The 12,897-nt window shown below is 52.6% G+C and overlaps 6 protein-coding genes across 6 annotated transcripts; 4 read left to right on the top strand and 2 right to left on the bottom strand.

The window, feature by feature from the left end:
• Positions 1 to 161: 161 nt before the first annotated feature.
• On the top strand, positions 162 to 1,722 carry M421DRAFT_425554 (uncharacterized protein). The gene has a single exon (XM_033594108.1). It carries the CDS (start codon positions 380 to 382, stop codon positions 1,562 to 1,564), a length of 1,185 nt encoding a protein of 394 aa, XP_033443914.1. The 5' UTR covers positions 162 to 379; the 3' UTR covers positions 1,565 to 1,722.
• M421DRAFT_74641 (GroES-like protein) lies at positions 1,717 to 2,908 on the bottom strand (the record flags this gene model as incomplete). The annotated part of the gene is made up of 3 exons (XM_033597063.1): positions 1,717 to 2,270; positions 2,321 to 2,732; positions 2,780 to 2,908. 3 exons carry the CDS (start codon positions 2,906 to 2,908, stop codon positions 1,717 to 1,719), a joined length of 1,095 nt encoding a protein of 364 aa, XP_033443913.1.
• A 98-nt stretch (positions 2,909 to 3,006) lies between these two features.
• Positions 3,007 to 4,562, bottom strand: M421DRAFT_307115 (uncharacterized protein). Its single transcript, XM_033589168.1, has 3 exons — positions 4,155 to 4,562; positions 3,962 to 4,104; positions 3,007 to 3,914 (listed from the first exon to the last, which is right to left on the bottom strand). Exons 1-3 carry the CDS (start codon positions 4,440 to 4,442, stop codon positions 3,341 to 3,343), a joined length of 1,005 nt encoding a protein of 334 aa, XP_033443912.1. The 5' UTR covers positions 4,443 to 4,562; the 3' UTR covers positions 3,007 to 3,340.
• A 1,079-nt stretch (positions 4,563 to 5,641) lies between these two features.
• Positions 5,642 to 6,649, top strand: M421DRAFT_425552 (uncharacterized protein). The gene is made up of 2 exons (XM_033594107.1): positions 5,642 to 5,672; positions 5,724 to 6,649. Exons 1-2 carry the CDS (start codon positions 5,670 to 5,672, stop codon positions 6,225 to 6,227), a joined length of 507 nt encoding a protein of 168 aa, XP_033443911.1. The 5' UTR covers positions 5,642 to 5,669; the 3' UTR covers positions 6,228 to 6,649.
• A 118-nt stretch (positions 6,650 to 6,767) lies between these two features.
• Positions 6,768 to 9,314, top strand: M421DRAFT_307091 (uncharacterized protein). The gene is made up of 2 exons (XM_033589167.1): positions 6,768 to 7,871; positions 7,922 to 9,314. The coding sequence occupies exons 1-2, from the start codon at positions 6,963 to 6,965 to the stop codon at positions 9,182 to 9,184; spliced, it is 2,172 nt and encodes a 723-aa protein (XP_033443910.1). The 5' UTR covers positions 6,768 to 6,962; the 3' UTR covers positions 9,185 to 9,314.
• Positions 9,315 to 10,357: 1,043 nt separating this feature from the next.
• M421DRAFT_306905 (uncharacterized protein) lies at positions 10,358 to 12,441 on the top strand. Its single transcript, XM_033589165.1, has 2 exons — positions 10,358 to 12,142; positions 12,193 to 12,441. The coding sequence occupies exons 1-2, from the start codon at positions 10,552 to 10,554 to the stop codon at positions 12,288 to 12,290; spliced, it is 1,689 nt and encodes a 562-aa protein (XP_033443909.1). The 5' UTR covers positions 10,358 to 10,551; the 3' UTR covers positions 12,291 to 12,441.
• Positions 12,442 to 12,897: the final 456 nt, after the last annotated feature.

The following is a 12,897-nucleotide window of genomic DNA, read 5'->3' as shown; positions in this document are numbered from 1 at the left end:
ATTTGGCCGGACAACCTCACGATGCAGCCCTTTGTAAGCAGCGGCGCCCTTCAAAGAAATGACACTGAAATTGTCTTTCACAAAGTGATCTCTCATTGAACAAATGAGTACAGTGTCCTGCTGCGGTTCAACAGTGTGCAACCACGGGGACCCACACAATCGCCCACGATGCTAAATGACAAGCGGTGAAAAATTTCCGCATCAGCGACAATGCCCGAGCGTGAGGCTAGACTGACTATCGTCGAAACTGCCTTCCCTTAACGTATTCCTTACTTATCTCTTATCGTTGTTTCCACTTCCCCACGTCGTTCCTTCCTGTCACTTACCCCAGACTCGCTTCTTTGTTACGACAGTGCGCTCCTTTCGTATCGACTCTCAGATGACCATCAGCCACTCAGGCCCTTGCCTGCCGCCTTCCAGCAGCCTTCCTCCTATCCGCTCGTTGATCTGTGCAAGTGAGGAGCAAGTCAGCGCAGCACTTCGCGGTCTACAGACTCTGTACTGCCCCTTGCGACTACCGATTTTGCCGAAGTCTAGCGTCCGGCGCAAGGACCTTCCAGCAGCGTCAGGTGTCTCTACGCCCGTCCCAGTCGATTCCGGTTACGTCTCGCAAGATGAAGACGAGGATGATGAGGCCGCTGCCGAGGAGGTGACAGCAGCCGTCCGTGCTGATCCTTTCGAGCGCACCTTTGCGACAAGATGGCTCACATCGTTGATCTCGAGAATCGAAGAGATGGACATCACCGAGGATGCCAAGGCCCAGATAGTCGATGACGCAGGGTTCATTTTGTCTTCGTTCACAGGCTCGATGAACGATGAAGAAGAGGAAGCTCTCACCCGCGAATTCTCGTTTCCAACCGATCTCGGCGCACCGATCGAAGTGACCTTGAACGATGCCCCTCTGACTGGCACCGATCACACTGACGTCGGGCTTCAGTCCTGGGGTGCAAGCATTGTGCTGAGCAGTATGATGTGCGCCGACCCTGATCGCTTTGGGCTTACATCAACATCACTTCCGGGACGGCCTTCGATCATCGAGCTCGGTGCTGGCACTGGGCTCGTGAGTCTGACACTGGCAAAGCTGTTACCCAGTCTCGGTGTACGCCCCGCCGGTATCTCGGCGACAGACTACCACCCCACAGTCCTGGCCAACCTCCAGGAGAACATCAACACCAACTTCCCTCCCGGCGAGAACGTAAACATGCCAGTGAGTGCTATGGCAGTCGACTGGTCCCTGCCACCGCCCGATCTGGGGTCATCATCAGAGCTCCTCATCGCCGCAGACGTCGTCTACGCACCCCAACATGCCGCTTGGCTACGCGACTGTGCTGCACAGCTGATCACTGGTGATGGCGCGTTCTGGCTGATCGTCACTGTCAGACAGAACGGGAAGTTTGAGGGCATTCCGGACACTGTTGAGTCAGCTTTTATGCCGGAGCTTTGCCCGAAGGATGGTCAAGGTCGATCGTTCATGATCCTAGAACGAAATGAAGTCGAGAAGCGGAGAGGCGTCGGAAGGGGCGATGAGACGGGGTACAATCTGTACAAGATCGGCTGGGCTTAGCACATAAGTCAATTATAGACGGCGTTCAAGGCGTCGATGAAGCTTTAGCGTGCATTGGGATAATAGGCTAGATTCATGAGATAGACCACATATAGAGAGACGTCATGTAGAACGAGGCAATGCGACCAGAATTCATTATCAGGGGCATCTGCCTAATCTTTCGGCCCTTCAATCAAATTCTTGATACCTTCACCACGCGCCGTCTTGTCCCAAGCCTTCGTGGCATCCCCGAACGGTGTCACTGAACTCAGCAACGGCTTCACGTGCACAAGGCCCTTCGTGATCAACTTGACTGCCAACTCATAGTCACCTGCCCCGTATCTGAAGCAGCCTCGGAACATCAATTCCTTGTTGCTCACTGCCACAATCGGAAACTCGATCTTCGCCTTCCCGACGCCTGTCTGCACATATTTTCCTCCAGATCTGAGCAAGTGAACCCCCATGTTGATGCTTGACGCCGCGCCCGAGGCCTCGATTACTGTGTCGACCTTGCCACCCGTTGTGTCGATGCCGAACTCTTCTAGTCCAAATTCCTTTAGCAGCTTTGCGGCATCGTCTTCAGGGGTACTCTCGATATCTGCGCAGAATGTTTCGACTCCTAAATAGGTTCTGGCGAACTGCAGCTTCTTCTCCAAGACATCAACCAGAATGATGCGGTGCGCTCCGAACTGCCGCGCAACAGCCGCAACAAGCAGGCCGATCGTGCCTACAGTCGCATCAGCACTGCACGAGACTGATGCTAAAAACAAGACTCACCACTGCCCATGACAACCACCGTCTCGCTCGGCCTCACATCCGCCAACTTGACCGCATGCACAGCCACACTCGCAGGCTCAACCAGCACCGCTTCCTGCAGCCCAACCCCGTCGTCCAGCTTATACACAAAATCCTCACTGCTCCGGAAAAACTTGCACAGCGCGCCCTGCGTGTCCGGCGGCCCGGGGGCAGCAGCAAATCGCATCTGCCGACACAAATGGTACGTGCCGCTCTTGCACGCGCTGCAGAAGCGACACGGGGTGCCGGGCTCGATGGCCACGCGATCACCGACCGCGACGCGGGTGACGGACGAGCCAATGCAGTGGATTGTGCCCGAGGCCTCGTGGCCCATCACTATGCCTGTGCTGGGGTCGACGTGCTTACCGATGCCGCCGTGGTGCCAGAAGTGGACCTGTACGTGTTGAGCACCGGGGTGTGGCAGCTAATGGCTTGACTTACGTCGCTGCCGCAGACGCCGATGTATGCTATGCGGATGAGGACATGGTGGGGATCGGTCAGCTCTGGGATGGCTTTCTCTTCGAGTCTGGCGTTTTTGGCGCCGTAGAGGACTATGGATGGGTTCTTCATGTTGGTCGACGTGCTGCGGTTCAAAAGTTGATGATACGTTCAGAGGGCCAATGGTATTGGGTACGTGGTTCCGTGACGGCGTGAGTGTCAATAGATCTTGGGAGTGAGAGGGTGCAGAACGACTTTGAGAAACACCCCATTGCTACATATTCACTGCATTATATGCTCGTTCCATCGGCGATTCTCACCGACTGACAGATGTCCGTTGTCGATGCGGGGAGTTAGACGCGTGTAATATACCCCACTTCCTGTGGAGGAGCAGGAGCAGTCCACAGCCATGACGTAGTCAGTAAGCATAGAATCTTCTCAGTGCAGCATGACGCGCGACGTTACCACGCTGAGTGAATCCAACAGAGCCTTTGAGGACTGTTTCACGATAAGGCACAGAACAAGTGTCCGATTTAATTCCAGCATAAACGCTCCCGATGCTTCTTACACAACGAACCTGACGTGTCTAGATAACCTCACTGAGCCTTGCTCTCGGTAAGCTCCGACCGGAGGATCACCGCTGCTTGCTCGCAACAACGTCACTGGTGGCGGTCTCCTTACCGTGGGTCTGTGTGTGAACATGCTCATGTCTGGTCGTTGAGCTGCAGGCGGCGGTGGTGGCCGTGCTGGAGCCAGCTTTCCTGGACTTGCCAGAGAGCCGATGGAACTGTGGGGAGAGCAAAAACAGGGGTTTGCAGGAGTAGCCATGGACGCTTGAATGACTGACAGGGGCTCTTGCATGGGCGTCGATGGCGCAGATGCGAAATAGTCGGTTGCTATGTCGCTGCCAATGCTTGACCCGGACCAGTGCTTGTTGAGTATTGCTTGGAGATTGCTTGGAGGGACCTTGACGAGGGAGGCGAGGCAAGGCAGAACTGAAGCATAGGCTAGTACGGCAGCCATAACAACCTGACATTGCGCAGCAATCGTGTACGGCAGACTCTCCAACACTGGATCAAAGTCACCCAGCCCAGGCTGATGCAGGTAGACCAGTCGTATAACCGAAGCTATAACTAGACTTTGACCTTGTCAGTGATCGTAGCGTAACGGTCGGGGGACTCTTACAGAGTGCGAAGGGAGAGACCGAGAGAAGTCCAAATTTCTCTTCGCTGTTCGACACCTAAGCTAGTGACCACGATCACAGGCACAGCTATCAAGACTATGTCGAGTGTGATATCAATAACGATTAGGATAGTCCAGATTGACCGCTACGATTGTTATGCACTGCCAACATGCGCGCATACGGATAGAAACTTACTGTGGAGATACATCGTCCCATTTGCATATCCCATGGGTTGGGCATCTCGCACTGGAAGATAACGGTGGTCGTAGAGGCGAGCATAAACGCGAGTATGGCGCCTCCTATCGTAATGACACCCACCCTATACACTCTGGCTAGCTCGAGTCGATAAAGCCATATAACGATCGGCATCTTCGACAAGCTGATAGCAATAACGAACAGGATCGTAGATGCGTATGACCGGACTCTAACGCCACTCAGCCGTGTTTCCGTTACATGGCTCTTGGCTGTCGGCATGATGAGCATGCTGGTCAAGGCGAAGAGGCCCACAACTGCAGGTAGGATGCCATCAACTAGATGTATCTGACGATGAGGCTGTGTTCTGAAGCTGCGAACAAGTTGAAGGATTATGCACAGAATCCGGAATGTATCTTAGCATGAGCGAATAGACTCGCATGTTGGGGAAGGAGAGTAACTTACCAGCAAGCTTGAGAGTAGCCATGTGATCGCAATAGGTGGAGAAACTGAGTGATGCACCGAGTTCGATGCATCGGTATCTTCACGGTGCTCAAGATGCATTGTACCTGCTGTAAACTGACAACATCCGGGGTGGAAATTGCGGTGACATGGACTACAAGGAGCGGAACCCTTGTAGACGGGAAAAGTTAGCTATATCTTGCTGTGGTGGAGGCCATATCCGCAGGAACGAACTGACGACTAGTCGATCGCTGCAGTCGTGTATTGCTGCGGGAATTAAATCTTTCTCTAGTCAATCATTCGAGGACTGGACACGATACCGCAAATAGAACGCGACAAGAGTGGAGAAGCGGCTGATGGAGAGTTCTCGACAGACTATAGGACAGGTACACCGTATTGAGTAGAGAATGTACGCAGCGAGGTGCATGGAGCTGAGCGCTCAAGCCGAAGAGCTGGGCGCCATCAAGCGCCACAGTACTACGAGCGCAGGGTCATTGCATCGAGACTTGCAGACCGCAACCTGTGACTTGACGAACGCGAAAATCACGTTTCAGAGAACGAGGAGTGTCCGATGCGCGACTATTGAATGCGGTCGGGGCCGTACCGAGCTGAGTTAGATGTTGATCGTTGCATGGTCGATCTCTTCCACACGCGGGACCCTGATTTTTGCGTCGTCGAAGACGAGAAATCAAGCCTACCTCAGGTAGCAGGAGAGGTTGGTTGTAATAGCGAAATACCCGTAACCACCATAGATTCTGTTGAGGAGCAGCGTGTAGGATCTAGATACTGTGTATCTCCTAGGCTTCTGAGATTCAACGCCTGTAGCCGACTGACTCAGTTATATGAGAACGTCATGACAAGTCTTTGCGCTTCTGTTAAGAGAAGCTAACAAAATAGAGTGGCAAGTGATGGAGATGCTGGTATTGGTGGGATCACGCAGAGCGGAGGAAGGAGCAGCGAAATATGGCGCTAAGATAAGCACGATAAGCAGCCCATTTTCTCCCGCCAAAGTCCTCGCCCTGCGTGCGGTCCGCTTGTACTGGCAGTATTACAGACATGGTATATTAGTTTGCGGGCATCCAAGATTTATAGCAGCTGACAAAATCCCAGGCGCCCATAAAGAAGCGCACAACAGCGCGAGCAAAGTCAGCGCGCGCAGCCCGCCCAGTGCCAGCTGCACTTCCTAAGCCAGATGATTTCGAGAGCGGACTTGCATCTTCGAAACGGGACAAACAAAAGATCAAGCACTCCTCGTTTGTCAGTAAGATCGAAAAGTCAGGCGCAAAAGCACAGAAGCGACGACGACCGAACAAGAAGCTCGTAGCAAACCTCGAATCACTCGCCGATGCGCTACCAGGACTCGAGGAAGGAGGTGCAGATGGTGGAGTGGAGGTTGGACAGGCCAAGATTCAGCGCAAGAGCTTGAAGTCACGGCCGGGAGCTACGAAAAGGAAGGAGAAGCTGGTGAAAACCGAGATGGATCGCTTCAACAAGAATTTGGCGCAACTGGCAGGTAGTAGTACGGGGGGTGTACAGGATCGATGGGCAGCGCTGAAGAGCCATGTCCAGAACACCATGGAGGTCAAGCCCGAATTCGCCCAGAAGTCAGCATGAAGAGGTGAATACCGACATACACAACGATACCCAAATATGAGGAGGGAGACTTGAGCTGCCACGAAAGTCCAGTCTGTTCGAACACCCGAACGCCTTTCGCCACCAAAGCGCGAGTCGCAACATGGCAGTCCAATCCGTTGGTGAAGAGCGTAGTAACTGGATTTGGTGATTCATTGGGTGATGCATACAAGCGACGAAAGTCGTACCGTTGGAGCGGGTGCTGACTGGATTATGTAGACGTCCGCTGCTGCAAGGGCGCCTTTTGAACATATGAGAACCTTGACGGATCAATTTTGCTGCCAGATAGTATGTCATGAAGCCCATGAGTTTGAGAGGAGATCCCACGACATCAGAAGAGCCGAGTCTATTCAAATGCCATGCTCTCGTATGCAATTCGTTTCAATGTTCCAATTGTCATTCCACCTCAAACATGTGGCCCCTGCTGAGAGATAGCGCAAGACGATGACATCACCTTGGACTAAATCTCAAACTACGGCGAGGCCTAAACATTGGTGTCCGGAAGACCCGCTCCACACCTATGCCCTGTCTGCCTTATCGGCAATAAGCATGTCTGGAATTCCTCTTTACTTTGACAAGCACGGCGTGGCGTGCTTAAACGAGCACTTTGCCTGCTCCTTTACTTTTGATCAGCGTTGAGCGTGCATTGGTCGTTTCATCCTCTGAACCACGTAGCACTCTCCTACATACCACATACACTTCCAGGCAATATCCACGATGTCTTTCCTCGAGCAAAAGACAACTCGTGTTACCGGCAATAAGCCGCACAATGTCCGCCGTAACAGTACAATTGGCGGGGAGCCCTCAGGCCAGGTCCCAAACGCGAAGGAGCCTCGATCGCGGCCTGCAAAGTCACTACGCGACCGCCTGCCCTTCCCCCAGAGCACACTGCCTCCCTCTTCCGGCCCATACTCGATCGCAAACATGGAAATCGAAGTGCCGGTCAAGAATCCACGGCCCATTTCAGATATCAAAAGAGACGGGCGGCATCTATTACAGCTGGAGACGGTGCTGTTCACGATGTACTACCCTGCAGCATTCGGAACGGGCGAGGGTCAGGATCCATCAGGGCACAAGCACTGGAGTCGCGAGACATGGTTGCCTCGACCAAGAATGCAAACAGCGCGAGGCTACGCGCACTTTGCTGGCATCCCAGACTGGACTTTGATTAGTTTTTTGGGCGCAACTTCCATGCTTACCAAGCTTCGAGGTTTCCGAAACAGTCCACCAGCTACTCATTGGCCACCTGCGGGCAATTACAAACAGAACGGGTACAAGATTAAAAATCAAGAAGGGCCTCCCCCGGAGGGACACGATAGAGAGCCGGTCTTCCCACTGTTGATGTTTAGCCACGGCCTCGGAGGTACTCGGACGGCATATTCAAGCTTGTGTTCTGAGTTCGCAAGCTATGGCTTCGTTGTCTGCGCAGTCGAACACCGCGATGGATCAGGACCGAGGACGTTTGTCAATCACAGGAAACAGGACATCCGAAGTAAGGATCACAAAGGAGGAGCGAAAGCAGACAAGGCAGCCTGTGAGAGAAACAAGGATTGTGACCAGGAGTGGGAGCAATGGAAAGATGTGGACCACACTGAGGAAGAGCTTCGCAAGGGCCGTCACAATATAGTCCGTATGCTGTCTGCAAGCATCTAGGTTTTGGCACTGACTGCCTTCAGGATTACATTTTCCCCAAAGGCAACCGAACGGATACAGCACCCAATAATGAGCAAGGTGTAGACCAAGAATTGCGGAATGCGCAAATTGAGCTGAGGCTGTGTGAGCTCGAGGAAGCCTACAATGTCCTCAAGAAGATTTATGCCGGAGACGGTGAGGAAGTTGCTCGTCAAAATTTGCGAAGCGAGGGCTATGTAGGTGGCTCGTCACGAGGTCTGAAAGGCGTCAACTGGCAGCAATGGAAGAATCGGTTCCATATCGACAAGATGACCATCGCTGGGCACAGCTTTGGTGCCGCTACCGTGGTGGAAGTCCTACGACATACCGATCGATTTAAGAATGTACAGGCTGGCATCATCTACGACATATGGGGTGCGCCCATCAAGCCGCCCGCCGAAGCCCCCGAACACCGTATACACCTGCCACTCCTGGGGATAACCAGCGAAGCCTTCATGTATTGGCAACAGAATTTTGACGCCGTCATGTCACTGATGAAGGAGACGAAGGAGAGTGGTGCACCGGCATACCTGCTCACAGTTCGAGGATCCGTGCACATCAGTCAATCCGATTTTTCCCTCTTGTATAGAGGCATTACCGAGCTCCTCATGAAGGCTACAGTGCACCCTCAGAGGGCGATCGACCTCAACATCAGCGCGTCTCTCGAATTCCTTCGTTTAGTGGCTCCGGATGCCGGCGCTGGCAAGTCTCTGATCAATCGTGCTTTGAAGGATGAAGGCTTGTTAGAGACAGAACTCCTCGAAGAAGTGCCCAATGAGCATCGGCCAACCGACCAATGGATTGCCGCTAGGTTGAAGGTACCACACGAATTCCGCACACGCCTTACCACGGGTGTGCAAAGACACTTCAAGAAGAACAAGAAGGGAGAGACAACGTACAGTACAGGGGACGAAGTCTGGATGCACTTTAAGCCTACCGCGACAGAGCTGGAGAAGTGGATCAAGAAAGAAGGCAGGGGCGAGAAGAGGATCGACTCCAACCACGCCATGAAACTAGCAGCTGAAAATGGCAATCCTGCAACACACGAACTGCACGTCGAAAGAGAGGGCAATGGCAAAAGCAATGCAAGCGGCGCAACTGCCTCTCGCAATCGTTCGCAGATCGATAAGGATACCAACGGCGTGGACAGGAGTGATCTGGCACAATCTCACAGCGCAGATTTGACCAAGTGCGAGGCCAATAGTACTCTCAAGAGCAACAGGAAGGAACAAGGGAGAGATTTCGCAGCGGGCGACGTGTCGAAGTAGATTAAGATCGTACTTCAGTGGCAATCCAGTGTTCTTCAGAAGCCATCAGTATCATGTTATTCAAAACGTGCACCCCTCACAAGAAATCGCAGTCAATGGGAGACCAACATGTGCGATGATACTACTAACTGCCTCTCAGAAAGTGGACATGCTGAATGTCCCGCAGGCTGCAGCCACCACCGGAGTGCTTCACCACAGTAAGCAAGATGGCTTGAGAACGTGATTCAGACCTTGAATCTCTGCGGACACGCTGTCATTGCCACTCAATCAGCTCCGCTTCAAGACATCATTGCGATGCTTTATAAGCTGCCCAAAACTTGGGCAACACGTGACCGGTCACTAACCGAGGCGGGCCGTGCTGGTTTCGGTCACTTTGGCTGAACCGCTCAAGCTGAATAGTAATCACCTTCAACATCCGAGGACTCCATCAGTGGCACAACAATTGGGTCTCGCAACTTCGGCCGCAGTATTTGGACCGCAACTGGGAGTAATATTCCTCCTAGATTCTGTTTTACGGAGCAAATAAGTGTCAAGTTGTCAGTTCCTGCCGTTTAGGCGGAAATACATCGACCCTCCGGAGTCCGTACTCGTCTGCAACCCACGACGTCCATCTGTCCCCAAACAACAGCTTCGCAATCACTGCTGTTACCACGTCTCCTCTGAGCTTCTAGGGACAGTCAACTGCCCCCGCTTTGATCAACAAGCACTGTGCGTATTGTGTAAGACGCGCGCGGGCTTCCGGACCCTGCATCCGCCAAGCGAGCACTTGCTTCTTCCTGAGAGTTCCGCGACTGCATTTCGACTCGACTTGTGTTCCTCCTTCTACAGATGTTCAGCTCCTTGCTTGCGGTTAGCGTACGGCTCTATTGATATGAGCTTTGAGGTCTGAAGACGCCGCCGGATATCATCGCTACTTCGTTTGTTAAATACGCTATCTGAATCGGACCGAGTCGCCAGGTGCCTTGATGAGGGATTATTGCACTCGAAAGTCAGCAAGTCTGAGTCGCGCTGAAAGCATCATGAGGAGCAAAGAACCTGTAGAGCCGCCTCCTAAGCGTTCTCGCACGAGCGAGGCTGCGAACGATGTGGCTGTCACTGCTAGAGGCAAGAGAGCTCGTGGCCGGCCGCGAGTGGACGCACAGGATGCTACCGCCGCAGATGTGAGTTATACCCCTCCAATAGGAGCACCCTTTCTTCCACTCGGACGAATTAAGCATAGGTGATGCACAAAATAGGGAGACTGACGCAACTACTAGCGTCGAAGAACGCAGATTCGTATCGCTCAACGTGCATATCGGCAACGCAAAGAGACAACGATATCATCACTCAAGCAACAGAGCACTCAATTACATGCTATCATCGACGAGATGAACAGGTCATTTCTACGCTTCAGTAATTTGATTGTACAGTCAGAGATCCTGCGACAGAAACCAGGACTCGCAAAAGAACTAAAGCAAGCAGCCGACATCTTCACCAATTGTGTTATCACATCCAACGAACGAACACTGGATAGCGATGAGGATGAGCTCCGTGAAGCCGTGGCTACGCAGAAGTCACCTGAAGCTCCTGAATCTGTGACAAGAACGCAGACTAAGCCATCACAAACCATCGTACCTCCGGAAAAAAGCCAGTCATGGCGCTTTTCAGAAACATCGCAGACTGTTAGACAGGCACAAATAGACTCCGACGCTTCGCACCCCGAAAGCTACCTTACAAACATTTCGAGCTCAACATATGACCTACCAGAGTCGAACAACCGATCTAGCCTAGTCCGTCGATGGCAGTTCACAGTAGGTGAAGTGCTGGATCAGTCAAAATCAATGGGTACGCCTCAGCAATCACAAGTAACGGGCGATCATTACCATCAAGGACAGAAACAGCAGCAATCACTTCCTTTTGGCCTCGTCGATCTCCCTAGTCGCGAACAGTCGCCCTTTGTACCTCCATACATCTTTTCGGTCAGTGTCCCCACCTTGGGCGCAGAGCGTCCACCAACGCCAAGATCTCTCTCCGGCAAAATCTCATACTCTTCAGGTACATCGTTGAGTACGAAAACATTGTCGCCGAACTATACATACTCGTTCGAAGAAGTCACGTTCGCGCGACGATTGATGCGAGCGACGCTAGAGTCTGGCTTCCTCTTACTCTCCAAATCTGATGTCCACCCTGCAGCCTTGAACTACGTATTCAAGCTATCATTGCCGTACCTTACACTTGATGAGATCCGTGCTCGGTTCAAGACCATTCTCGCTCGTGGAGTCACCGAGGACCTGGACTGGTACGCCACGCCTTTTCTTCACCTCGGTGGTGCCGGAACACACTATCAACGACGCGACGCTCAGGGCAATCCAATACCCCTTAAGAATACCTGGACGATACGACAAATTGAACCGCTGGACAAACGCCTGATCAGGATGGAGAGTGTTGCTGACGGGCAAGTCCAAAATCTCGAAGGCATCGATCTCGCCGGTCTCGAAGGAGAATGGTTTGATGCATACGACGTGCAAGGCTACCTCGAAGAGCAGTGGCATTGTAGGATAGACCCCAGGAGTTCCTTCGCAGAGTGCTTAGTCGAAGACGAAAATGCCACGACCTCATACAACGAGAGGGAACCTCCGCGTCTCACTCCCGGATCCACAGCTGGTACCCCAGATGATTCGCCACCACCCATACCACCCTCCTTCAATTCGTTCGAACCTTCCTATGGATTAGATATGTCCTTCAACAACACACCCACGCCAAATTTCCTTGCAGTACCGAACCGACCAAGTCTTATAGATCTCTCATTTGATCAGACACTGGGGCTGGACCTTGCTCCTGGTTTCGGCCTCGGCTTCGACGGCAACGACGGTTACAACACGCTTAGCTTCAACACGATGGGTGAGGCTGAACAACTTCCTGTGGTGAAGCAGAAGCCGAAGAAAGTCGCGTGGGTAGACGTTTCGAAGCTTATCGATAGTGAGTTTGTTATCAACCATGGCGTGAATGTTAGCTGACAGCCTACGCAGAGATGATGACAAGAGCGATTTGCCTGGGTCGAGCGCCTGGATACAGGCGTAATGATGTAGATGTTGCCTTTAGAGAGGCACTAATACCCGCATTCTGAAGATACGATAGACGATACGATGTATGAGAGACGAGCGTATGCCCACGGAGGGGAACCTTTCTCATTGCATAAGAGGGCTGCTACACCACAAAAGTAATTGTGGTCTCTGGAGCTCTTCTCTAGTCATAGAGAACGTACGACACAGCTCTGGATCATTCACTCGCTCTCATGGCAGCAGGGCGTGCAGCTACCCTTTTTACGACATTACCTGCAGGAGTTTGGCGTTCAAGGAAAGGAGCGCCATGGAAAGACATGGTTTGCTGAGCTCGAACTATATACGACTTCATGACTAAATGCACCCATGCATGATATGCAAGTCATCGTCGAACAAACTAACAATAGTGCCTTACGTGAGGGCTGCACTCGGGGACACTCGGTACCACGGTACACTTCAGGGTCGCACACACAGACAGTCGCAAGAGTTTTCTCTTTGTCACTTGTACTCCAACCTCGAATATTGCAGCAACTAGCACACAGCACACATGCTATCGTCAACTGAGGAGCAAACCCACCGTGGGCTTGCTTTGTTGCCAAGAGGCGCTAGCCGCTAGTGAGGTCGTCGCAGGGAGCGCCTTTCGGAGAGTGATCGCGGACCATCACCCGTACA

Source organism: Didymella exigua (assembly GCF_010094145.1).
Source record: "Didymella exigua CBS 183.55 unplaced genomic scaffold M421scaffold_47, whole genome shotgun sequence".
In the NCBI taxonomy this organism is placed as follows: domain Eukaryota; kingdom Fungi; phylum Ascomycota; class Dothideomycetes; order Pleosporales; family Didymellaceae; genus Didymella; species Didymella exigua.
The sequence above is the reverse complement of the archived record's forward strand: the minus strand, read 5'-3'. Positions and strand labels throughout refer to the sequence as shown.

Bases quoted from the DNA above. Each gene is read 5' to 3' on its own strand.
- M421DRAFT_425554 (XM_033594108.1), top strand. From the start codon at position 380: ATGACCATCAGCCACTCAGGCCCTTGCCTGCCGCCTTCCAGCAGCCTT.
- M421DRAFT_307115 (XM_033589168.1), bottom strand. From the start codon at position 4,442: ATGCTCATCATGCCGACAGCCAAGAGCCATGTAACGGAAACACGGCTG. The intron at 4,105-4,154 runs GTAAGTTTCTAT...TAACAATCGTAG, and splicing joins TGGGACGATGTATCTCCACA to CGGTCAATCTGGACTATCCT. The intron at 3,915-3,961 runs GTAAGAGTCCCC...ACAAGGTCAAAG, and splicing joins GGTCTCTCCCTTCGCACTCT to TCTAGTTATAGCTTCGGTTA.
- M421DRAFT_307091 (XM_033589167.1), top strand. From the start codon at position 6,963: ATGTCTTTCCTCGAGCAAAAGACAACTCGTGTTACCGGCAATAAGCCG. The intron at 7,872-7,921 runs GTCCGTATGCTG...GACTGCCTTCAG, and splicing joins GCAAGGGCCGTCACAATATA to GATTACATTTTCCCCAAAGG.
- M421DRAFT_306905 (XM_033589165.1), top strand. From the start codon at position 10,552: ATGAACAGGTCATTTCTACGCTTCAGTAATTTGATTGTACAGTCAGAG. The intron at 12,143-12,192 runs GTGAGTTTGTTA...CAGCCTACGCAG, and splicing joins CGTTTCGAAGCTTATCGATA to AGATGATGACAAGAGCGATT.